The sequence below is a fragment of the Pezoporus occidentalis genome, unplaced genomic scaffold, assembly GCF_034315485.1.
Source record: "Pezoporus occidentalis ecotype Australia unplaced genomic scaffold, CSIRO_AGI_Poc_V1 ctg18, whole genome shotgun sequence".
Classification (NCBI taxonomy): domain Eukaryota; kingdom Metazoa; phylum Chordata; class Aves; order Psittaciformes; family Psittacidae; genus Pezoporus; species Pezoporus occidentalis.
In genome coordinates, this window is record NW_026913640.1 from 4,028,155 (window position 1) to 4,054,031 (window position 25,877).

Consider the following 25,877-nt stretch of genomic DNA (forward strand, 5'->3'; position numbering starts at 1 on the left):
CTAACATGCTACTGAAAAGACCAATGTGTTTAATGCCTTCTTTTGCCTTATTGCTCCCAGAAAGAGCATCTGTGTACAGGTAACTGAGACATCTATGAAAACTCTGGTGAGAAAATATCTTGCTAGTAAGGGCTTGGATATTTTTACATCTTTGCAGATTAGGGAAACATGCTATGACGGTTAAAATACTGGATAAAGAGGCCTAGGAACCATAACAAGTATTTTTGAGAACTTAAAGAACCCAGGGTGTTCTTATCTCAAAAAAACCCACAAACCCAAACCCAAGAGCAAAAGAATTAAACACAAATTTCAGGAAATGAGAGAACATATAAGATATGAATAATAGGCAGTACAGATTTGGCCAGATAAAATCATATGAAACCTTAATTTTCATGAAGGGCTAAAATTTTCTATTAGGAGGAGAAGCAATTGATATGTTATACATTAATTCATTTACTGTCTTAGAAGTAAGGCAGAGAATCCTGGTCTAGAGGTAACTAGGTGTGCAAAACCATATTATGAAATTAATTATCAGCAGCTCACTATCCTATTGCTAAGATAAATGGAGTAGAATTCCACTTGGGACTCTGTCAGGCACTAACCAAGTCATTAATGAAAATACTGAATAATGGAAGATGCTTCATGCTTATTAAGTACATGGATGGTTGAGCTGCAGGGGCTGCAAATTCTTTGGAAGCCTGGATTAGAATTCAGACTGATTTTGATAAACTGGAGAAGTGGTGCATGAAAAAAAAGACAAGGTTGTACACCTAGGATAAAACAGTCCACAGAGAAGAGTCAGGATGGAGAATAACCAGGGAGGCAAACTTTTGCAGAACAATATCAGCACACTAGATTGGGTTACAAGTGGAAAACGTGCAGTAGTCAGTAGAGAGAAATTTTTCAACAGGAATACCTTCTATAAGATAGGTAATCCTTTATAGTCAGGGCTGGTAAGAATTTAGGCTGAAATACAGACTCTCTCTTGCTTTTCAAGTAATAAACAGCCTACTGAAGAGAGCCCATAGTGGTAATGGGAAGTTACGGTGGCTTATGGGAAAGCCAAAAGAAATGGGGTTAAATAAAAGAAGTTTGGGATAGGTGAAGTCATGGTAATGGTCTTTAAACTGCAAAGAAGAGAATAAGTACAACTGTGTATAGAGCAAGAAACAATGGGCATAAAACACAGAAAGAGAAGTTTTCAAGCAATTAAGGAGAGCTTAAGCATTGGACTACACTACCTAGGAACATTGTGAAGTTCCACCTGAACCTAAAGGTTGAGAACAGTCTAGAGAAAAAAGTTAAAAAGCATTTGACAAGCACGAAAGCAACAGTTGATCCTGTCCTGGGCAAGATAAGGAATATAAGCATCAGGTGTCTTCCAGCACACATCTACTCATGTGTTTTAACAGTTCTATCTTATTTTATGAAAATAACTTCCTCAAAGCATTTCAGTCATGGTTTCGTCAAAAGCTGACTAGCCCACTGTTTAGATTCAAGAAAACATATCCTTCCTTTACTGCTTTCCTTTTCAGATATTCATCAAAGCACCAATCAATCTATGGCTAAGAAGATAAGCCTTGAACAGTGTTTTAAAACCATTAAAAAATAAAAAAGCAAGCGATTGTACTTTGGTATGTGTATATATATATATATAGTACTTCACTAAATATATCTTGTAATTACATGGACTATTAGTTCTACAGAAAATTATCATCTCAGCTATGTCCTTTTGGGTGCAGATTACAGTGGCTGTAATCTTTCAAGCAAAGTCTAAACACAGTATATATTTTATTACATGGGACTAAAGCGAATAATAATGCCAACCACAGGCATACTATGAACAGCTGTATGATTGCATATAGTCACTGTGTCAATGTAAATAATAAAAACATATTCTTAAATGTTTTCTTCTTAACCTCAGGTTTCCTCTTCTGGGAAGAGGACTTCTTGTAATAAAACAGCTTGGTTGTGGAAACTACTTGCTAGTTCTCAAATCTACTTGTCTTGGAATTGGCTGGTCTGCTGGCAGACACTGATTTGATGAAATACAAAGAAGCAGCTGTAAAGATAATCCAGAGATCTCTGAGCTATGACCCGTTTACAGGAAAAGTACTTCAGTAATTTCAGGAATTATAAACAAGTTTAACGTGTTGAGGGCAAACATCCAAGATACCATTAACTTGATACAGACTGAAATGTAGGTGCCCTGGAAAATGCACTTCTTTCACTTCACCAAGTATTGAGCTGACAAGCTCCTCCAAACAATGGTTTTGTTTCACAGTTAAATATTTTGGCAGTACTTTGCATTGCAAGCCTAGCACATATTTGGCCTGTTTTTGAAACTTCCTGTTGGTGAGGGTCAAAAGCCTTTTAAGTTTTAGCGCATGAGTAGCAAAGTGCAAACACAATGTAATTTCAGACAAACTGGGATCTTATGACAAAAATCTGGGAAAATAATACTTCTATCTTTTAACCTGGAAGAGGAGAACAAAGATACTTTTATAAAATAACAATATGGCTGTGACTCCAGCTAGAAAATTCTGGTTTGCTAATACCATTAACATTTTTTAAGAATTATTTTTATTACTGTTACTTAGGTTTTACTGTTACTGATTTTTTTTTTTTTTGAGAGCAGTATTGTAGCTTTTTCCTTTAAGTATCAACTGCAGAAAATGAGTAGGCCATCTTCCGAATATAGGGCAAGCACAACAGTAAATGTCATTTTTGCAAGGTAAAACAGGTATTTAACAGGTAATGTTCAGGTCCTGCATTACACACATTATTTATTTGGTTTTCAGAAGTGTGGTACCAGTTCCCTTTCACCTCTTCAAAGAGAACAAAAAGGACAAATAACTCAGAACACTTGAACAGGGCTATTAACCTCTAGGACTGCAATAATGGCAGAAAAGCTGAAAACAAATCATGAAGAAACACAGAACTCATTTTCAAAATTGAACTGGCATGCACTGAAGTCTACCCTGTTTTTTGTTTTTCCTTCCAAATGGCTATTTACCAGTATTTAAAAGGCACCCAAACATTACAGTGGTGTAATGTTTAAAGGAGGACACAGTGCGCAGCTAGAGATGTCATGAACTCTGGTGGAGCACAGAAGAAACAGGATGGAGAAGAGATTCTTACTGTGTGATACTTCTTTCTTATAAGGATAGCCCTAAAGATATAAAAAGGCATTGAGAGTGTATAATTATTAGTAGGGTACTAACTGCTAATAAAAAATGGTGTACTCTGAGATCATGGGTACTTAAACTCTGCATGAAGTTACCTGGCTGGAAGTTCACTGTTGCAGCATGCTAAACATCCTGCAGCTGCCTCATATAAGACAGAAGAAACAATTAGAAAATGATTTAAATTTAAATTACAGATAAGAACAGGCAGTCATTCCTTAGAACAGCTTCTACAGTTGACTTTTTTTTTTCTTATCTTTTTGCAAGATTCTTATCTTTGTGAGTATGCAGTTTTAGAAAGGAAAAATGTATTTCTAATCTTCAGACTCAGTCTCTGGAACTTATGTTACATGATGGCAGCTGGATATTTGGAACACAATATTTAATAATGTTGACATTTACGTGGGCACGGTTAGATTTCAATGGTTTCAGATGAAAGATCAGATACAATAGTTTGAGATGAAAAGGCTATTTCCTATCTCTTGCAGTTAGTGTTTCAGCCTATTTGTAAAATATTAAAGAAAATACTTTTTAAAGCAGATCCATATTTTAGAACATTACTTTCAAACCTGCAAGTATGAGATATGTACTATCTCATGTTTTATGATGCAACTGGTCCTAGGAAACAGTTCCGCATAAAAATCTAGTATGGCAATTCTTCAGCATGCAAAATTACAATGGTTATATACCTGGTAGTTCTTTCTGGTACTACTATCAAGAACCATCCTTACAGCCAGACATTTGATTGTCTATCTTAAACTTATTTCTCACCTTAAACAGGGAAGAGAACACATGAAATGTATAAACTGCACAGGAACCATCAGAGTCGCACATGAGCTGGTTGATATGACTACGCCAGGCTTCTTCTGCATCATCACATGCTGCTGGCTGAAATGCAGCAAGGATGGCAGAAAAAAATGGTGAGGGAGGAGGGGAGGCATTTCGATCAACATCTCCAAAACTGAAGGAGAAAAAAAAAAACAAACTGTGATGAAAGGATAATACCAGAAGGTGGCAGATAAAATAGGCTACAACAGAGAGACACATCACAAGATCAATTACAGCACATTTCTAAAAATATTCATCAACTTTCAAATGACTTTTGAAGGTTGGCAAAGTGTTGGCTACAGTAATAAAAACCTCCAAATACAAATCCCTATCTTCAAGCCATTATCATCTATCTTTCTCCAACTCATATTATCATATCATCATTTGGAACAAGAAGGCTGAAACTTCACAGGAGGCTAAAGTTCATGAAGAAGAACTCCTTTTTAAGGAAAAATTGGTTTAATAATGTACAGAAGCACTGAAAAGAATCTTGGCATGTACAAATACTATATACACTGACTTGTCCGTCCCCCAGTGTAATGGACTGGAGAATATCCATCCCTCCTCCACACTGTCTTTAGGACAGAGCATTATTTTGGCACTCCATGGTCAGTGAGGCCAGCTGACCTCCATTTTTAAAGGGTATTAACATACTTGATCTTGCATTATTACCCTTTAAGATGGAGAAATACTTCCTATAGCTCCCAAGAACAGGAACTGTGATTCTGAAATGTGTGGCACAAAGACCAAGCTTCTTTATATATCCTCATTCCTTTCCATAAACACCCACTAACTGCAGTCTAACTCAGCATCCAAAATCTGAAAGATCTCCATAACACATGGAAAAATCTTGGTGCCTTGTTGAAACATATACTGGAGTCCAGCCACACTTACCAGCAGCCTCAAGAGTATACAGATGGGATTTTGGACAATATTGTGACTTCCTTATGACCCATAAGAAATCAGACGAATGATGTGTTGAACAGCTAACTAAGCAGTATTTCCATTACTTTAAAAATCCTATTTTTTCTTTTGATTAAATATATTACATGTATAATGACAAACTGCATAGGTGTGCGTAAAAAAAATTATCTTCTTTATCCTAGAGGGAAAATCTTGTTTGGTTTTTTTTTTAATTGTGTGATAATTATGCAGGTAATTAGGGCACTGTCCTCTCACTGCTCTAAACTCATGACAATTTTATAACTTCTGTAGCCAAAATAGCCATTCCATTAACTGGCACATTGTTAACACTCTATTGTACAGTGTAAAAGAACTTTTACAAATAATAGCATATACAAGTACCTAGCAAGAGCAAATTGTTCCAGCCTGTCAACTTTCTCTTCAGTCTCTGTCATATCCAGACTAAGGCTACCACTGCACTCAAATGCTCCAGGGAGTTCATTTGTAGACCCTGAAAGGTCATCCTCATGGACCGCTGTATCGTGTTCTTCATGTACAGCTTCAACCTAGGGGAGTGAATGATGATGTCTTAGAAAACAGCAAATTAATAAGTTAATTCCACTAATAAAGCATTTCATGAAAAAACCCTACCTGATGACATGTTAAATAACACAGATATAAAGCCACAGATCAGAAATTGCATGAATCAAGTTACGCTTTTTCAAAAACACTGTATTTGCTTAATTTGCTGTCTTGGATCAATATTATTTTTTAGGCATTTCTTCAACTTAATTTGTCTAGCAAAGAAGTTCAGATTTCAGTGCATGTGGCAACATAACAGGGAAGTGTTTTTTTTCAGGAAAAACAATAGGGTTCTTGTTACTGTCAGGCTGCCCTTGTCAGTTATCCCTTGATAGGGTCCAAGAGTGCATTAAAAAGTCCCAAAAATATTGAAAAATTCCTCACTGCCTGGAACACTATATGCATGTTTAGAATTAAAAATTACTTTTAGCATGTCATTTACATAATAACTTCTATTCAAGAGGAATTCGAAGCATTCTATAGGCCATTAAAAGGATTATGCTTCTACTATTTCCTTTGTTTTTCACCCATTAGGACCTAAAGCTCTTGATTTCTTTTTAAAACTTTCAAATTTCTCTTGCATTTTTAATCAGAACAAATTTTGTTTCAGTTTTAATCTTTTGGCTTTTTGGTAGGATTGGAGTACACTTACAGAAATGGGTGAAAAATATATAAAATAGCATAATCTAAATATTCGTATCCCTCAAAGCATTACCATCACTGCTTTATAATCCCTTACAAATACTATCTTAATTATTGTAATTACTACCTTTAATAGAAAATGAGTTATACTAGTTTTGTGTTGTCAACAATAATACCTGGCTTTTGGCCCTGAAACACTTGAGAAGAGGACCATATTCTATGATTCTACTTAATCAGTTTGTTGCTTTCATTTACTAAAACTTTTTAAAAGTTGAGGTGATATTTTTGGTTTTGCTTACGATGCAACAACTAAACCTTTTTGGACAGTGCTAAAGAAGTAACAAAAATTCTCCTCTGCATTGCTGACATACCATCAGCTCTCTGAAAATAATAACTCAGAGGAAAAGAGAAACAGGAAAGAGCTCAGATTTTGCTTTATCAAATTAAATAAAAAATATTTAGGTGCAAGACTCAAGGGTTTTTTTACTAAAAATTGGACGACTTCTTCCTTAAAATACATACAAAACCTGGCATTTTAACTTAATTTATACTGACTCCAATTAGGCTTGGGTAAAAATGCAGAAGTATGCATACTAGAAGAAAATATCCTTGAGGCAAAAAACAGTAAGAAGGCATTCTCTATACACTTATAAATTCAAACATCTTTGCAACACTGGCAAATCCTTGTCAACTTGGGTTATGTATTTCACCAGTATCAAACCTGCATCAGGACTACCTGAACTTGCCAGTCAATACCACAAGAAATTGCTGTGATTTTACATTCTTCACTGATTTACTTTTTCCAAAGTTTTTCATTTTCTGATGAACACTGGCACATGGGCATTTGAAACTTAAAGAAATTTTCACAGTAAAGATTCTAAAACCTCAGGCACATATGAAGCTCATGAACTACAATTTGCAATTCTTAATATGCATATCAATAGCTACTGCAGCTGGATGCATGAGATTAGCTGCAGTCACCACCTGCAAACAGCTGTTCTGACTGCAGCTTCCTGAACTGAAATTCTGCCAACTTCTGATTATGGTTTTTACATGGTAACTTGTCTAATAACAGTTGTTTTGACAAATGATAATGAGTTTACCTTTTCCGCAATGACTATTTTGACAGGTTCCCCTCCTTTCCTATCCTTACTCACATTTTCCTTCTCCTGTCCTTTCTTACTCCTGGGGAGGCTTCTGACACAAACAATTTGTTTAATATTCAGCACAATTCCAGTCTCCTTTTCTAGGACTCCTTCACCAGAAGTTTTCATTACTTCTGTTATATGCAGTGCTAGCAATACTGTATACTTTTTGTGTGTGGCTGTATTTGGAAGGGACCAAGAGCAGGAACTGGAATGAAAGCTGTTGATTACACAAGACATATTTTTTCCCCAGCCCCATTCTGCATTATCACACGCCATTTCTGCCGAAGCCACCCAATTCAGACATGACAGAGAAAGTTTTATTGATAAAACAACAGTGTCATAAAGCCACTAATCCACACGCACATCCCACCCCAGATTATATTTCTGGAGAGACATTGGGAGGAGTAGGTTCACCTGATCTCCCACAAACAAGTATTATCAAACAGGAAATTAAAGAAACCATCTCCACATTGATAAATCACTTACCAAGCTTACTCTATGTTCATTTTCTGATACAACTGTCTGAAATAAACTGTGCTGAACATGGTTGTTGTATCCTTGCAAATCCTGCCTCCCCACCACCCCCCCAGGATGGCTTAATTTTGCAGTCATGAATTTAAAATTTCTGAATGTTTGCCAAAAGGCAACTGAATCCAGTGTGCACAACTGCACAATAGGTTCCCACATACAAAAAAATCCCAGAGAATACACGCATACACCCACCACATGAGTTAGCATATCATTCATTTAAATCAGCATGAAGGAACAAAAGTCTATTCCCTTAGGGTTGTAACTTGCAGCCAGTCCATGAATGTGTCTTCCAATGAGCTTGTAGTATCTTGCTGCATATGTAGTGCCATATACTTAAGAAACAATACATAAAATATTTTAATGAAGAAAGTATAAGTAAAAAGGAAAGAGTATGAATGTGCACGAGCATATGAATGTATTGTAGTATGCCAAACAGGAAGTCAGACTGTACTTGCTTTCATAGATCAAACCCTTTATGAAAGTGTAGGTAAAACAAACTTGTAAAAGTGTTATTTAGAATACAGTCTAGTTGGAAAAGAAGGTAAAAACATATTCACCTTTGATCCTTCTGACACTTGGAGATTATTCATGTCAGGCAAAGACACATCAAAACCGGACGTTCCTATATTAAAATGATGAGGTTCTGCTGATGTTGTGTCACACGATGTAGAAAGTGAGTCAATATGATTTGTATCCTCAGATGGGGAGAGAGTTATAATCTGTTTAAAAGACAAAATAATCACAGAAGAACTGAGTATATGGCTATCCTACCACACACTGCAACACAGATATCGTTTAAAAGGGCAGTGATGGTGGCTCTCTTAGTTCACATGCAGACATATTATAACCCTTTCAATGTTTCTCATAAAAATTGTATGCAAACGTCCCAGAGGTGAACACTGAAAACCTGACACAGTTTAACAAACTGGAGCTTTGTCCTATTTCTTTAAGTATTAGATAACATCAGAAAGATTTACTACTAGCCAAATGTGCAAAACTGTCACATAGTAATCTGTGGGAAAAAAAGGCCAAATAATCAGATCTGATGTTTCCTGTGTTTTGAACTTTGCATTAAAAGTCCTGTTTACATTTGCAAGTAAAGGAAAATCAGGCAGCAACCAAACACAGCATTGAGTGCCACCCCCCCAGTTTCAGCTGATTACATTGCACCTGGGGGAGAGGAAACTAAAAGCCCAGGCTATTTAAAACCACAACCCTGTATTTTCTTAAATTGGAAGTTTGCAACTTACTAGGTCTGAGTTCTCCAGGATTTGGCTGGTGGTCAGGTCCTCCTCCTCCGATGACTCATCTGAGTCCTCATGGTTCATTTTGTTGAGGCTGGGCGTGCTCCCTGAGAGCTGGCTCTCTTCCAGCAGCTGCATGTCGCACTTGTCCAGGCTATCCAGGGACCGTCTGCGCACTCCCCAGTTGAAGTTGTCCATGCTCTCCCCCTGAAATCAGATATAGGGTCACCTTCCTTGATCTGAAGCTCATAATATACAAACCACCAGTATCATTACATCAAAGTTAGCTCAAGAAATACTTTTATGTAAAAATGTAATACAAACTTGATATAAACATTTTGTTTGTTCACCTGGAGATAAGAGCAAAAGCATGGAAATGACAAGTTAAATGAAGATTCAGTATTTTCAGTATTAGATGTTTTTCATGCACTCGCTGATTTAAGAATTTGGTTTTGTAAGTCCACATATACACACACCTCAATACCAGGAGGGCAATGACAGGCAAATGAAAAGTTTAGAAGCAATTTTAGAGGATTTGTCCATGATGTTTAAAAGTATTAGGAGCACAGATCATAGTAATGGCTCAATTGCAAAACCTATGTTAATGATTTTAGGTTCTCTGGATTATATACATAATCATAATGATGAGTAGATTTGAATTAACCCTTCACTTACATACAGAATGGAATAGCTAAAGCAGCACACCTTTTAAAACTTTTATTCTAGGACCATATTGCTTAATTTAGTAACTTGAATTTATTTGAATTATTTGAAACTACACTTCGAGAAAAACCTAATTAGCATTGCCCAAGATTTCATGTTTTAAAAAGGACACAGTCAAGTGGACCAAACATTTTATATTAACTTTCAGTTTTGATCGCATGCACAGTTACATAAAGCCAAGTGCATTAAGCAACTCGCATAACTATTGTGAGGCTGGAGACCTGATACAAAGATCACTTGATTTCTGTTATGTATAAAAATGACAATTAGTTTTCCACTATTTTTCCATTTGTTTATGTATTTTCCAGTGGACTGTATCCCTTTTCCCTAATTGTGCTAACTTTCTTGCTCCCTTCTTCAAGCTTAGGCTCTTTGGCAAATGCAGGAATGTCTCCACAAGTGCTCCTGCCACGGACCTGCAGAGGCCAAAGGAGCCTTACACAGTAAGAAGGATATACCCTAAAGTATCCAGTTGCAGTTTTGGGTACTTTATCTCGGTGAAAGCCCTCAACTTACATCAATGTGGGAAGGAATTTATGGAGAAAAATGTTTCTTTTAAGGTTCAGGGCTGACTGTTTTAAACAAGACTGTAGGATGCAACACTCTGAAACAAGCAAACCAATTGCTGAAAATTCAACTTGACAGTTATTTTTTTAACTATGAATGTGACAAAAATACAGTTCTGCCTACAAAATCATAAGCATTACTATCAAATCATTAATTATGCGTATCTCCTGGGTTTATGCAGATTGACATTATGTGCAATCATAGAGAAAAAGGTCTCAGTTCAGTTAAGTCCCTTAAGAAGATCTGTAATTTTAAACACTTGAGTAATCCCCATTCAGGACTACTCAGACATTTAATGAATGGGGACCAAACTGCATAAAGTGCTATTAACTCAATTGCAATCTTACCTTCTTACCCATCAACAAACTTGCAAATAGATTTTATTTTGCATCACTGCCCTTTAATACAATGGAATGTGGAACATGATTAGATAAAGGAAAAGTTTGGTTTCATGACAGTGAGCTCACTGTTCATCAACAAATATGAGGAAAAAAAACAAGGAAAAAGACAATTCAGAAATGCAAGAACTCTAATCCACAGGAACATTCAGAACTAAGGAATACACTATATTCCAAGAGCAAATGAACATGAAATCATTATGAAGCCAGACACATTATTGGAAGAACCCTGTTTTCGTCTCAGGACTGAGATCACAGAGTTGTAGTTTTGTGTGGGAAAAGAACAGAAGACATCTAAGATATAAGAAGTTAGGTCTCTTTAAATAATAAAAATGACTGTTCAGTTCCCAATCATTTAATTTGACAATTTCTTTGCTTGTCCATCTTCCCCCCCAGAGGCTGGAGGACACATGAAGCAATGAGACATCCTCCACAAACACTTCAGTTACTGAACTAACAAGTGACAAAATAACATGATAAGCAAGCAAGCAAGCAAAGGTGACTGTCATCACTCCCTTATACTCATGATGCCTCATACAGCTTTTGGTAAACTTTCCAGCCCATGTCTATGGGAATATTTCTTGCAGTTTTATTCTGCTATGTCTCAAAGAAGGAAGCCAGCTAAAAAAACCCAGAAAATTAAATGGGACACTTCCAGGGCATGTAGTTAGAATGGGGAGTGAATTAAAAGTGAGGGAAAACGGTAAAGAGAGCTGAAATGCAGTATAATGCAAATACCCTTAGTATTTGGGTTAGCATAAGCTTGCTACAGGGGCACCCAGAATCATACTGAATTTAAACAAGAGGTCACCACTGTCTATGAAGGTGGAGTTATTGTTATTATAGTCTGTTAAACAATCTTTCTTTCAGATCTAACAAGAAGGGAAGATGTACATGAGTGGTTGTACAATGAGAGCAAAGCTATCTTCTATCTGAAAAGCCACCAGTAACAAACACCAATTCAACAGAAAACTGTCACATATTTTAAATGTGTCTGGCCAGAAGTGAGCAGGTACCACATAAAACTTTCCACAATTACTAGCCTCTGGCAAAGGAGCAGACATGCCCTTGCAAGTCACTTTAAACATTAAGATAACCCAAGGGAGTGATACAGAAAGGGCAGTAAAAAAGGGAGTAATCTTAATGTAAGGGAGAGGAGTAACCCTACGTAAGGGAGAGCAGCACTGCTCCTCCATAGAGCTGGTAAGAATCATGCAAAACTTTGTTCACACAAGTCCTTATTCTTAATTTATTGACAAAGTATACAAAGTTAATGGAGTCACACAAATACTGTCAGAAGTACTGCAGAGCTGCGTAGTAAGGCACTAGCTTCATATGGCTGTGTCTTTTGCAACACATGCATTCTTAGACAAAAGATTTTTTAGGGGTTATGTTTGCATAATAACTGATGTACAAACTGCCAGAAACAAATAGGCAAAATACTGTTTTTTTCTGATTTTGGTTTCATTCATATAACTCATTACAGTTGCCTATTCTGCCTACAGTTCTCTGTATACATTGACTAACTGCAAATTTAGGTCCCAAACTGGCAACCTCTGATGTACCTTTTCAGTTTTCTTCATAAATGAATCCAACAAAGTTGGTAGGAGTATACAGCTGAAATAAATTAAGCTGCATGAATTAATTAATTTATCCAACTAAATCGCTGGTAGGCCATGATGTAAACTTTCTGAAGAGGCCTCAGGTGCCAGCTTTAGCTAAATGCTAAAAGGAGCCAATATACCAAAACTGAAAAGCTGGAAATTGCATATAGTTTGCCCATGGAAACAAATGGCACAATCTTTACTATATTATAAGCAATAATGTTCTTTTATTTCTAAGTATTATTTATGCACAAAGATACTAAAGGGAAAAATGGCTCAATTTGAAAAATGCTGGTACTAGTATTAAGATCTTTCAAAATTTGAAGACTGTTGAACACACCAAAACCAAACTTGAAATGAAGCAGAAGTTTTGAAAAAGACCTCAAAAATATTTCTAATACAAGACAAAAAATGAAGCACCTGTCAGAAGTGCAAGCACACGCACGCACACCCACCCATCTATGCACACGCTTAAGAGGGGGAAGGCAACAACAAAACTATGATGTTATTCTATAATACAAATTTGCAAGAAGGCATAACATATGCTGGCACATCTGAGTTCAAGTAGCATTCTTACCTGAAGTTCCTGGGGAGCAGATATAACAGATAGAAAAACAAATAGAAAGAATCTATGTAAAATTACTGTATTAAAGACATCATAGAAAAACATTTGCCTACAATTGTAAGTAATATTATTACAGAAACTTCAACCCTTCAGCCTACCTTTTAAGTTTGAAAATAACCATTACTTGCTTGCACATGTTTATGAAATTTCAAACAAGTGTATCTTATGATCTGGGGATGACACAAGCATCACTGGCCTGTTTGAATCATAAGGTATTTTTTGAAAGACTGTACCCTTGCTAGCTTAAGTTTTATAACACTGTTTTATTCATGTTTATGAATATATCAAATTCTGACCTGATGTAAATGATATTTTTACTTGGTCATTAGAGAAGTAAACTCTTACAGTAGGTTTGAATTTGACTGAAGTATCCACTTATTTAAATCAATAGCAAATTAAACCTTTGGTTTACTTATTTAGTCCAATAGTGGACTAAACCTTTGAATACAAGGTCTCAGATCCATAGCAGTTTAAAGCCTGCATAAAGTAAACGACTACATTTTCCATTTTACTTCACATAAAACTGGAGAAGCTTAGTATCTGTTCCACAACCAATGTAAGACAATTACTATATCAATTTAGGCCTCTGTCTTGAAGTTAGCCACAGGTATAAACCAAATGGTTGCAGGGTCACAGCCCATGAAGGTAAAATCATTTTGATAGGAATTGTTGTGCACAATTACAAATTATAAATTTAAAGCTCCTTTGTAATATTTGGCTAATGTGTTTTCAACCATTGATGCCAACTGCTTTTTTTTAGTAAAGTCATGGGCAGCTGTGAGCCAAAAAATACTGTTTTGATACAGAGAATCCTAACTTTGGAAAATAGGGGCTCTGTGACATCTCTTTCCATTTCTTCTTTGTTTCTCTCCATTGGAAAAACAATTAAAATTCAGAGGTACATGAGTTCATACCTAAGGGGTCTATTTACCTTAAAATTATTCTACTCTTGTAACTGAACTAGGGAGAAAATTGATTATTTCTTCTTGTACGCATGTTCTTCTCAGGGCTTAGAGTGATGCTTGAGAGAATTTGTGTTAGAATCTAGTCCAGATATGACAAGAAAATTGATTAAACTGTTGGTTTGCTGAACATCTGCGCCTCAAGTAAGCACTTCAAAATAGCTACCAGTTTCTGAACATTTCAATAGAAACAAAATTGTTTGGTAATGGATATTGATTTTCGGCTTTTTCCTCCCCAGAAGAAAATAATACTTCAAGTTTGGTATAAGCAAGGTTAAAGGGTGTAACCCCCCCAAAATGCAGTTCTCCAACTTTTTCTTTTTATCAGTTTCAGGTCAAGGTGAGCTGACTGTCTTCACCTGTCAAGACTTGATCTGAGCCATCAGGGTTCTATTTAGCTCCTGCACAAAATGATGAAATCACAGACACCTAAGCGGAGTGGAAGGTATATCTCTCTATGTGTTACCTAGTTCTAAGAGCAACAACAGCCTGAAGGCTTGAATTCATGTTTTAGAGGCTTACTCATTAACCAACAGGTCAGGAACAATTTAACTTATGGGTTTTTAATCAGCAAACTTATTTTTGTTAAATATTTAGACCTTTAAAAATTGTATTGAAATAAATCCACTTAAAAGTAAATTCACTGAAGATGTACTAAAACAGAGGCTTTATCTTCCAGTAACAGTTTTGCAGTGTTTCCTAAACTAGATTCAGAAAGGAAGGGTGTGGTACCCTCTTAACTGTTATGCTACTGAAATAAACACTAAGTGAACATTATAAGTAATCTGAACTCAAAACTACTTTTCTAGTTATACAGTTCAAATTTTATGTTACAAGAACGGCACAGTGTTTAGTAGAAAGAATATCTGTTTTAATAAAAAAACTATTTCAAAGAAAACGTACTGTACCTCTCCATCTTCCAGCTCAACATCAAGGAAATCAAAGTCCCTAAAGACTCTGAATTGTTGTTCACTGTTTGAATCATCCATGTTCTCCTGCTCCCTTGTTCCGTCTTCTGAAGACACCAAACTTGTCTGGTGCTCAATCAGATCCAAATCACCACAGGAAGAAAAAATTACCTACAATTCAAAGGATTTCTTTTGTAACAAACTGTTCCCTCTGGTTGTTTCTTCCTAAAAGCTGTAATTGGTTATTCAGAAGACTGTATTTCCAGTACACACCTAATTCCTTCACTGAGTATTTTTAGAACACTATTATTTATGTTGGACAGGTGCCTTCAGATTAAACTTGTACAAAGAAACAACTTCATACTGTAGGAACACGTCCAAGAATATTACGGCTACCTCCTAATGGCTGCAGATTGATGTGGCCTGAATGTTTGTGGACATTAATAGGAACAAAATTCAGAGGATTTTGCAGAGAAAAAAATACTGTCAAGGGGACAAACACACACACACACACAAAAATCTCTGGTTAAAAATGTTCAAAAATATGTCAAGATTAGGAAAAACAACAAGCTGCATTTGTTTCTTTCCTACTAAAAATCATTATAGCTGCTTTAGTTGTTTTCTTGCACAAATGAAGGGTGTGTTTTACCATAATACAAATGACATGCAACATATTATAAAACATTCAGAAATTTTCCTTTCTCTGTAGAAAACATTTCATAACTATTTTAAGTGCTTCCTACATTGGATGATCTATTGCTCATTTCCTGGCACTAGATAATATTAATTTTTAAAGAGCAACATCAGGCGTACTGTCTAATGCAAAAGTGACATATGCCACCCCACTTTTATTTCTGTAATTTATTTTTTTACTTTATAAAGACTCTATATGAGTAATACCAGAGGTCATTACTCTCTACCCACTGAGATGGCTAAAGTAAAACCTAGAGCATCACAGATCTCTCACAGCAAAACTGTATGTAGCTCTCTAAGTAAATTGTCTCTAAGCGAAAGGGCTGTTCACTCACTCGTCTGTATGCTGAGAAATGCAGCATGGGCCAGTACAAATGACAATGACAGTAATGTGTCATGAAAGTAGCAAATCAGGTCAGCAGCTCTGGGAAACAAAGTTCTTCACTTTTCAAGTATAGGACACGGTGAAACAAAGAAATGGTCAATATGAGGCTACTTACTGAAGGATTTTTACTCAGCCCAACTTCCTGACCACAGAGAGAAAGAACATGCACCAGCTTTTCCTTTGTCCTTTTCTAGAAAACAAGATATTCCTCAAGTGAGCATTTTTTTTTTTTTATCCACCCATTCTCCCCGTGGCTAGAAACATACATTAACAAATTTTAATTAGGAGGAAGCAACCAAAGAATTAGTTATTAAGTGCTCAAAGCACTGCTTTCAGAGCACCTATGGGTACAAGGAAACATAAAAATTGCTGTTAATGATTTTGGTGTTTATTATTTTCAAATTAGCCTATTAATTCTACTGAGCATAATAAGGAAACATTGGATCCTGTACACCATTTCAGAAGGACAGTTCAGAAGCTTAAAATTAACCACATGCATCATTTTTTGCAGAATTGGGCCTGAGTCAGTGCTACATAATTTGCTTTACTAAAAAAAAAAAAAAAACCAAAAAGAGCAATAAATACCTTTATTCTGCATGGTTTTATTTTAACTGACAGATAATCAAAATTAATGAGGTAATTAAACATCGCTTTTAGGAAGATTGTTCGAAAAAATTCTTTTTACCTGAGTTCCCAAGAAAACAACACTTAGAAAATCGTACATGCTGTCTACATGCTCTCCTTGCTAATATCTGAAGTCACTGGTCATTCTTAGCTAAACCTAAGCTAGATTTAGAAGTCTTAAAAAGATGTATTTCCTGCAGGTTGAAAGAAAAAGCCATGGCAGAAGACAGACATAACTTGGTCCATTTCTGAGTCCAGGAAATATATTCAACACATAAGAGTCAGACCAGATGCTGTGCAGCCACTGCCCCTGCCAGCCAGGAGCACTGTGCAGGGCACAGAGGGCACAAGCATTTAAGAACCTAAGTGTGTATTAATTCAGCTGCTCTGAGTGCTACTTGTTAATGAACAAAGAGTTTACCTGAGAGTACTGGGGTCTCTTCCAACTCACAGGAACAAGCACATTGGAGTTAGATCCTGATGAGGTTGAAGAAGTGCTTCGGGTGACAGCCATTGCCCTGGGTTTACCATCTCGTCCAGAGGAACTTTGCAGCTCATCATATCGTCTCCCAATAATTGGAGTCTTAAACAGAGATTAGTTATTCACTAGTATTGTGCTCCAGGATGAACTTATAATGGGCCACATTGCTTCAGTTGCAGGAAAAGATTACTCTGAAGATCATGTACAGGGGTAAAACAAGGGCTGCACCACATTTCATGTCTCCTGATATGCATGTTATTTTCCACTGTGAATGTCTGAGTAACAATTTACATAGTTCATACATAGCTAGTACTTACTAGCTAGTTCATTACTAGCTGTCAAACTAGTTTCTAACATAAAAACCAGAAAAAACGCAGGAAGCTTATTAAATTTATTTCAAATCCACCTTTCTTGCAGGTGTGTTTTAATGGGTTTTTCCTAATAGTGCTGAACACTCTGGCCCTATTCCAAAGAACATCAAAATGCCTTCTTGGATAGACAGTAGGATACTCAGCATTTTCTAGAACTATACCTACATGAAACAGCAAGAAGAAACTCTTTACACAAATAGTGCAAGATGCCTTTTTATGTCCTTTTAACCTCAAAGTCTCACTATTATCTATATGAAATAGTCTATAATTCTGCAAACAGTCCTCAAAGTTCATAATAATGAGCTGCCCATTAAAGTCAATAGGACCATTCAGTTCTATAAAGTTAAAAGGTGTACAGGGTTTGCAGGACAAAGACTGCTGTAAGAGTTTGGTCAGAAGTCAGGCAATAACCCCTTAATGGACATACTTCTGTGTTTACCTGTTACAGAGAACATTGGCATCCAAGTATAAAATGCTTGAAGGGGGATTTTATACATATACTATAATTATATATTACAGTTGTCATAACTGCATCACAGCTTTCCTTCAGACAATTTTAAATATAATGAATAATTCCTTCACAAAAAAAATCGAGTAAAAATCCAGAAATAGCCTTCCAGCAAGGGTCATTTAATGTGTCACTGTGAATTGAAAAGCATTTAAAAGCCTTTTAGTTTGGTAATTTTCCTTTCCTAATTTTCCTAATTCTAAAACATATGGTTTAGGATTAGCAAATAATAGAATTAGGGTGTTAAGTAGCAAAATTACCTCTGAAATATCAAAATGAAACTCTAAAGTCTTCCCTGGTAGCTCCTTGGAGGCACTGTTCCACACTCGATGTATTTCCATTTTTGAAAGGTCACTGTGTTGGTAGGATGGTAAAACTAAACTGGCAGAACGAGAAACTACCAACTTCAGTATATTCAAGGCTTCTCTCCAGTGAATGCTCTAGAAATAGGTATATTTAATCAGCAAACAGAAAGATTCACATACATTCAGGATTATTTACATTTTGAAGTCCTTTTCTTTGCCATATAATAGAAGTGTGGAATTGGAATATTAGTATTCTTTCTCTCTCTTGGACAGTGACAAGGTGTGTCCTTGCAGACTAATTTCAACAGCAAAGACCAAGACTTGCCTACTGTGTAACTGTTAGGGAATTAGCCTGCAACCTGGGAGACCTGAGTGAAAGGCCAACATGGCAAATGATCTAAGATCTCCTATCTGAATGACTTAAAAAGTATGAATAAATGTAAGGCCCATTGCAGAATCCCCATTTAACAAGAAAGCTGACTTGACACAGGCTATTTAGAGGTGTGAATTCCTAGTAGAAATACTCTCCAAGAATTAGGTGCATAAGTCTCTGAAGGAAGTGTTTATGCCACATCTCCCTCATGACAATAATGAAAGAGTGGTCAGTTAGGCTTTGACTGGTATTAAACTTGCTCCCAATGTCATATAGCTGCAGTCTAACCCTTCTCACAAAGTGAACGCACAGCTGGGCATCTTACCTGGGGACACGCAGTCTATAACACATCAGGATGTTTATAAACTAGACACCACACCAGACAGTTACAGTCCTCCCTGCTAGTCTTAAATTCTATCAACTTATGATGGTAAATATTGCTAAGTTCCCATGCTAATATAAAGAATAAGGTATTTACCTGTACATATTTTTCAATGGTTTTTAGCACTTCCACGTTAAACTGTTTCACAGGAATAGCTGAGAGGTCCATATAACTAAGAAGACTGTAGATCATCTGTAAGAGGGACTGCTGCATACTAGGAAGACCTTTTTCTAGTAGCTGTTAATAAAAACGTGAAAATAACTAAATTTTGAGACTTTTTTCTCGTGAAAAGCTACGAGTTTCATGAATACCATTTGTACAGTTCATGTCTCTTCACTCACTGATTTTGCAATGCCATTTTACAATAACTTTTCAAGTGATGATGATACAAGTGTGAAATAAAGAGCTTTAAGTTGGGAACCAAATGCTAGCTTGTTTTGATAGTGAAATGTACATTTTATATATGCCTGCCCTAACTTATCCGGAAAACACATTCAGCCATTGAGTAAACTGGCAGGTAAAAATGTACACTGTAATTGGCAAAGCACATCCAATAAAAACAGGGGAGTATCTTTTTTTTTTTGCTGAAAGTCAGTCAGAAAAAAGAAAACATGCTGAAGAAACAAAACTACTACTATTCAGACATCAACATATATTTATCCAAATATACCTCACTGCCAGTTCTTACTGGCTGTGATTGACAAGGAAATGTTTTCTGTTTAGGAGGAGAGGGATTCCCTGGGCTCTCTTACTGTACAGGCTAATACAAAGAAGGCCTTGATCTAAATCCTGGAATTCTGGAACACCCAAGTGTAGATCCTGGTATACCACAATGAACCTTGGAAATACAACTCTGCTCATATATATACATGACAGTAACTCAGGAGGTGTCCAGACAGCCATGCTATGTTCGTGTATGTGTGTGAAATACCTCCACTGAAAATTTCCTGGAAGGTAGCACATTCTTTCACTGGTGACAGGTACTGTCCTACCCCACAAATTTCAGAGGCAATCAAATATTATTGCTAAAGGTTACTAGAGGCTCAAGTCTAGACCCTATCCTTCTATTCAGGCTGACAAAAAAGTTCCTCTAACACTGGTTACTAGAGATACTAGGGTCTAAGAAACAATTACTCTACGCTGCCTCATGTCTTCCATCAGAGCAAAACTTCAGCTGTTAAACCAAGTGGAGCCTAGTAATTCTTTACATGCTCTCTCTGGTCTGAATGACAAGGCTTCTCTTTTTATTGAATAAGAATGTTTCATGCAAGCCAAAATGAAATGATCAGGTAGGACACACACCTATCTCACTCCACTAAAAATCTTCTGACTTATTTCATCAGTAAAAGTGAGTAATAACTAGTGATTCATAAAACAAAGTAGGCAAATTCCATTAACAGCACAGGAGATAGAACTCGCTACACTTCATCTATTCCTCTACAAAAAGACAGCAAGAATTTTTAAATTAAAGGCACTACAATGGTAACCTGTTTCAGTCCATGGACACCTTTACTGAGATATAAAATGTACTTTGCAATTCTTCTTCAAACAAAGTTATAGTCTTTATTGGCATTCCATTAGGATCTTGCAAGGGAAGGTTTGATTCCTTCCTTGCAATTAGTTTCTGTGATCCAGCACATCAGCTGCAATACCATTTCAGTGTAGGAATAAAGGGTTGGAAGAAGTCATCTGAATGAAAGAAACTTTTTTGTTCTCTGAAAGAGGCTACTGCATCAGAGAATTCCTTTTGTGATATGAAAAGGAATTCTTGGGAAATGGGAATTCTGTCTCTACTGCTGGTTAGAAATCTGTTCTAGGAACTTTATCTCTGAGAGTTTCTAATTCCATTCCAGTTTGTATACATTTGTTTTCAACAGAATCCTTTGACTTAAACAGCTCTTGGCCCTTAAACTCTAAACATTTGTGGACTGTGCCAATTTTCACCTGTTCAGATGAGTATATGTGGTGGTTGATAGTCCAAGTGTGTACTTAAATACATCATGACTTTGTAGCAAGAAAGGGTATTTCAGTTTAAAAAAGAACAGCAACTTAAAATGCATTTAGTACAGTAAGAATCCTTTTGATGCCAGAAGTAACAAAAATAGCAGCAGGATGGAGTTGTGGTAACACATCATTTGGATCAGTGAGTTCCAGGACAGAGTTTTCACTGTATTTCTAAGAAGAAGCCACAACTGTTCTCAGTATTTCTTTTCCTTTTTTTTTTTTTTAATGGCTCTAGTCCATGTAAGCTGCTTTGAAGAATTGTGGATTCCTCTCTTGCTAGTGTGTGGTAACTATCTGGGTCTTATCTGGGTTTACGGATCCACACTCCATTAGAAACATTTGTCCCCTTACTGAAGCAGCAACTAACTTGGGACTAGGTGGAGAGATAAAGAAGGTATATCATAAGCCATGTCTGATAGAGGAGGTCTAAGTGGAACAATGCCTGACCTAGGACATGCTTCCTCTAGCAATACAGATGTGTTAATCTCTAGTGATTCCTTGGTTTTGAACAGGTTATGAATGGTCATGCTTCTATCATGAGCAATCCTCTGTCTAACAGGAAGGAGGAGGAAACATCTACCATGAGCACATTACTATGCACTGTTTTTGTCCCTTCTGCTGTGTTAATAGCATTAGCTATTTATGTCCAAGCATGACCCTGGGCTAAATGAATCATGAGCTAAACGTGTGACCCATGTCAATTCAGATATGCTACTAGAATGCTTGTGCTCTCATGGTACAAGGTTGATTTTTAAAAATTCATATGCAAAAAATCTAACATAAACTGTAATGTGTTTGCATGCTGATTTTGGTAGTGGAGGGTCAAAGTTCTACTGCACTATTAAGCAGTGATTTTTCCTCATCTATAGACTGAGATTCACAAGTATTTTTCCAGAAGAAAAGATAATTTTTCATGATGGAGTTGAATATGTAAAACTGAGTAAGGAGCACAGCTTGTCACTGTAAGGTTTGGATAAGAACACAGTTGAAATGCAAGGATCATACCCCTAGCTGACAAGCAATTACATGCCATCAAATAAGTTACACACAAATTTTTCTCTGACTGACAATAACTGAAGATTTACTTTCTGCCAAAGCATTTGTTCTCATAGTCTTGTGGTAGAAAGTCCCCTTCTGAAGGTATACCTGTGTGTTTGGAGGGGTCATTGTTGCAACACAAATTTCCTTTGTTATTCTTAAGCACCGCATGTCTCACAATTTCCCTCAGGCCCAAGCACTAGGGATTTAGCCAGGATTGTTAAAGCCCAAGCTCTGTAACCAATGGCTACAGCATTCAACTGCAGATTGCCCAGTGGAGCTGTTAACCCATTTGGGTTTAACTATTGACAGTGTATCCCACAGCTGATTTATAGGAGGCAGGAGCACATTATTCATCCTAGTCTGGGGAGTAACTAAGAAGAAAAGGGGAGACATTCTGAATACTGGAAAAATCTTTTTCATGGCCACAGCTGGATGAACAAGGTGGTTTCTTGTCTCTTGCTCCTCCTCCAGACTGGCAGCTACTCTATGCCCATACAATTATTCCCCAGACATGACTCAACAGAGCTGCACTCAATGTAAATACAGAGAAAGGAAGTAGTGCTTACTACTCTGTCATCCTTCTACGAGGGTGCTATGTGAAGAATGTGCCTTAATTACAGTAAAACACTGCCTGACTTGATGTTAATATAGTAGCATGGTACTGATCTATACATGGGGGAAGTGCAAAGAAAGAGTCTCCAGATGCATGTCTAAACCCGTTTTGAAGGGAGCAAGATTACATGCAATGGTCTTTCTGGAGGTGCTGAAGCACTAGTAACTCTAGGTAGACCACTGAAGGGAAACACTTTCCTAATACTGGAATAGCAAAGGAGGAAGAGTTTAAACCTTGTTCTTTACAGCATTCATTTATTAGGAGTACAAGTTTCTGCAGTGAAGGAGTCACTTGACACTGGAGGATTCAGGGTCATGTTTGACGAGCTAACAGTTCTTCAGTCTCTGAGTTTGGAAACAGACTGAAAAAACTCAAGGTCCTGTTTCAGCCTCCTACAGGAGTCATGGCTTTGACCATCAGTTAAGATCTGGTATGACTGTTTACTTAGAGTCTCCATGTGCAAACAAGGTAAGGAATTGCAGCTTGAGGAAGCAGGGCCAATTTTGCTCTAAGTCTTAACTGACTGTGGGAGCACAAACTGGCTTCTCAGTCTCTTGAATATATGTGGATAGCCAGTATCAAAGATGCCTGCAGAGTTTTTGTAGACCCTTGGCAGAGGGGAGAACGAATCTGCTCCAAACTCCAATGCTGCTCTAAAGAAGCATTCTAAAGAAATGAATTTACTAGTGACGTGGGTGTTGGTCTCTTTTCCAAAGTAGCAAGTGATAGGGTGGGAGGAAATGGCCTTAAGTTGCAGTAGGGGATGTTTAAGTTGGATATCAGGAAAAATTTCTTCACCAAAAGGGTTGTCAAGCATTGGAACAGGCTGCCCAGGTAAGTGATGGAGTCACTGTCCCTGGAGGTATCTAAAAGACATGGAGATGTGGTGCATAGGGACATGGTTTTGTGGTGGACATGGCAGTGCTAGGTGGACTTGATGATCTTAAAGGTCTATTCCAACCTTAATGATTCTGTGATTCCATGAGTCTATGAACACAGAACTGTCTTCTCCCTGGATGAGAGGGGAGACTGAAGGCATCTCACTACAGCAGGGAAGTGAAAGAATAAACCCGGTAACTACCAAGGAAATGGTGTCCTGATACTGACCTGACACAGGAAGCAGAAGTGGCATTAAGCTAAAGAGCAGAACTGAGCCTTGGATCCTCAGTAACAACACTGCATCAGCTGTATACTCCACACATGAGAAATGTTAGGATTAAGTGATGAGCACAGGTGAAAACCTGGGCAGCAAGACGATCCCATTCAGCTTTAGAAGAATGCATACAAATTTTTATCAAGAATCAGATCCTTAAGTAGCAGATGATATCTTATTTATGCTGCTAAATCCCTTTTGGAATTAGTCTATCCCTTATTTTGCTCAGTGGGATCTAAATAAAAGTTGTCCAGTTTCTCTCTGCTTCACAGTGAAAAATCTGACCAGCTGGTGAGTGAAGCTGCTTTAAGATGTATCACCCCGGAAGACCTTTGCTGCCTTTTGTTTTAGTGTTTAATAATTTCTTACATAATTCCCTTTCTTTCTGTTAATTTCTGCTTTTTAGTCTTAATTATAATATAAATAACAGTTAAAGAGAGCCCCAGTTATCTGCAGGCAGATTTCAGATCTGTGGGTTGTTGTGCAACAGAAGAGTTAACCAGTAGAGTTTTTGAAAACTTACCTCAGCCAAATATGTAACCATACTCAAAGTAATATCAGCAAATGCTTCATGAAGATAACGGCAAACCACGTTTACCCAGGTAGCACAGTCCCTTGTATAGCTGTGTGTTTTATAAAGGGTCATGACATGTGCAAGATTTGATAGCTTGGGGTTCTTCTCTTCCAAACAAACCTAATAGAATATAAATGTCAAAACACATTAAGAACCAGGCAACTTCATTTATGGGTTTGAGGATGTACAAAACAGTAAGTAACTTTGATACCTGAGCAATCCTTTCAGCTATATCTTTACAAAACTGGTTTGGGTTGTCAAAATGCTGAATTAAATGGGGCAGAAGACACAAAACATTCAGTGGAAATCCTAGAAGAAAAATACAGAACAAAATGTGTATTTGGACAGCAAGAGTCACAGTGATCTTTAAGTTGTTGTTTTGTGGGAAGTTACTGTTTCAATACTACATTAGCCATAAACCCACAAATACCGTCCAGTTGATCATGCCACTGGCCATGCCACATTTGTCTTAAAGGGGTCTTAGTTTGAAAATCCAGTACATCATTTAGGCAACAGTACTGTTAGGAAGCATGAACCTATTTGTACAAATATTACCACAAAAAGAGGTATTTACAATGTAAAATATCTCACAAAAGTATATAATTTATTCCTGTTAGTATGTTTATCTTTTCCACTTAACTGTCTTACTGACAGTCTTAACTGGTGGCATTTCTTTTACTGATGCTAAAACACAAAAAGTAATTCAGTGAATATTGATAAACGAACTGCTTTGGTCAGGCTACCAGGCACAGCTTTTGTTGTTTTATACTGTTCAAGTTAATAATAATAATGAATCAAAATTCTGCTGTAACTGGTAGAATGAGACTACTCAAATTGGTGGTTTTGATGCTAGGAGGTGGCTTCTGAACCAAGTGCCAGCTGCTGTCATTAGTATAAGGGCTTTGCCTGGAGCTGGGATTCAGCTTTTCTGTAACAGCTCATAGCTTAAAGCTGATGAAATACAGGCAGCAACTGTAACTGGGGGCCATAACAAAAGCTGCTCTAGTTCAAGTAGGAGCTTAGAGCTCAGAAGCCAAGAGACAGATTCAGACACAATTTGGTTTCTGAAAAGAAAGAATCTAATCTATGAAAATGACTTTCTAAACATTCATTCCCTCTCGTTCTATGCTATTAAACAAGTTGTCTAAGTTAGGAGCATAATTTCCCTAGGCTTCCTCTATACTCAGGGAAAAGAAAAGATACCTGCAGATGGTACCATCACAGCCCATGTGTGAATTATCCAATCAAAGTCCGGAATACAGGCACCACACAGTTAGAGATGGGCAGACCATTCATGGCATTCATTCCCTTAGTCTGAATCTAAACTTGTTATGACTTAATTGTGAAGCCTACACAGTTGTCTTAATATCTGTGTTTCTGACTGAAACAGAAGAGTAAAAATCTGGAACAATACAGAAAATCTCTTCAAGAAAAATAATTAAGAAGTAGTCAATAACTGGGTTAATAAGGTCTACATAATTGGGATTTTCAAAATGTTACCTTATCTCCCTATAGCCCAG

General features: G+C 36.9%; 1 protein-coding gene across 11 annotated transcripts in view; it reads right to left on the minus strand.

The window, feature by feature from the left end:
• The window catches only part of FRY (FRY microtubule binding protein), a 231,138-nt gene that overhangs the window by 16,274 nt on the left and 188,987 nt on the right, over window positions 1-25,877 (minus strand). For 9 of the 11 annotated variants that reach the window (XM_062615077.1, XM_062615076.1, XM_062615078.1 and 6 more), the window contains 11 exons: window positions 24,569-24,666; window positions 24,307-24,477; window positions 19,069-19,209; window positions 18,173-18,352; window positions 16,974-17,135; window positions 16,044-16,118; window positions 14,842-15,021; window positions 9,070-9,270; window positions 8,377-8,538; window positions 5,319-5,482; window positions 3,957-4,146 (listed from right to left, as the gene is read on the minus strand). In XM_062615077.1, the coding sequence (XP_062471061.1) occupies window positions 3,957-4,146; window positions 5,319-5,482; window positions 8,377-8,538; window positions 9,070-9,270; window positions 14,842-15,021; window positions 16,044-16,118; window positions 16,974-17,135; window positions 18,173-18,352; window positions 19,069-19,209; window positions 24,307-24,477; window positions 24,569-24,666 (1,724 nt within the window). The remainder of the gene's footprint in view (window positions 1-3,956; window positions 4,147-5,318; window positions 5,483-8,376; window positions 8,539-9,069; window positions 9,271-14,841; window positions 15,022-16,043; window positions 16,119-16,973; window positions 17,136-18,172; window positions 18,353-19,068; window positions 19,210-24,306; window positions 24,478-24,568; window positions 24,667-25,877) is intronic. The other 2 variants (XM_062615071.1, XM_062615075.1) reach the window with 1 other exon arrangement.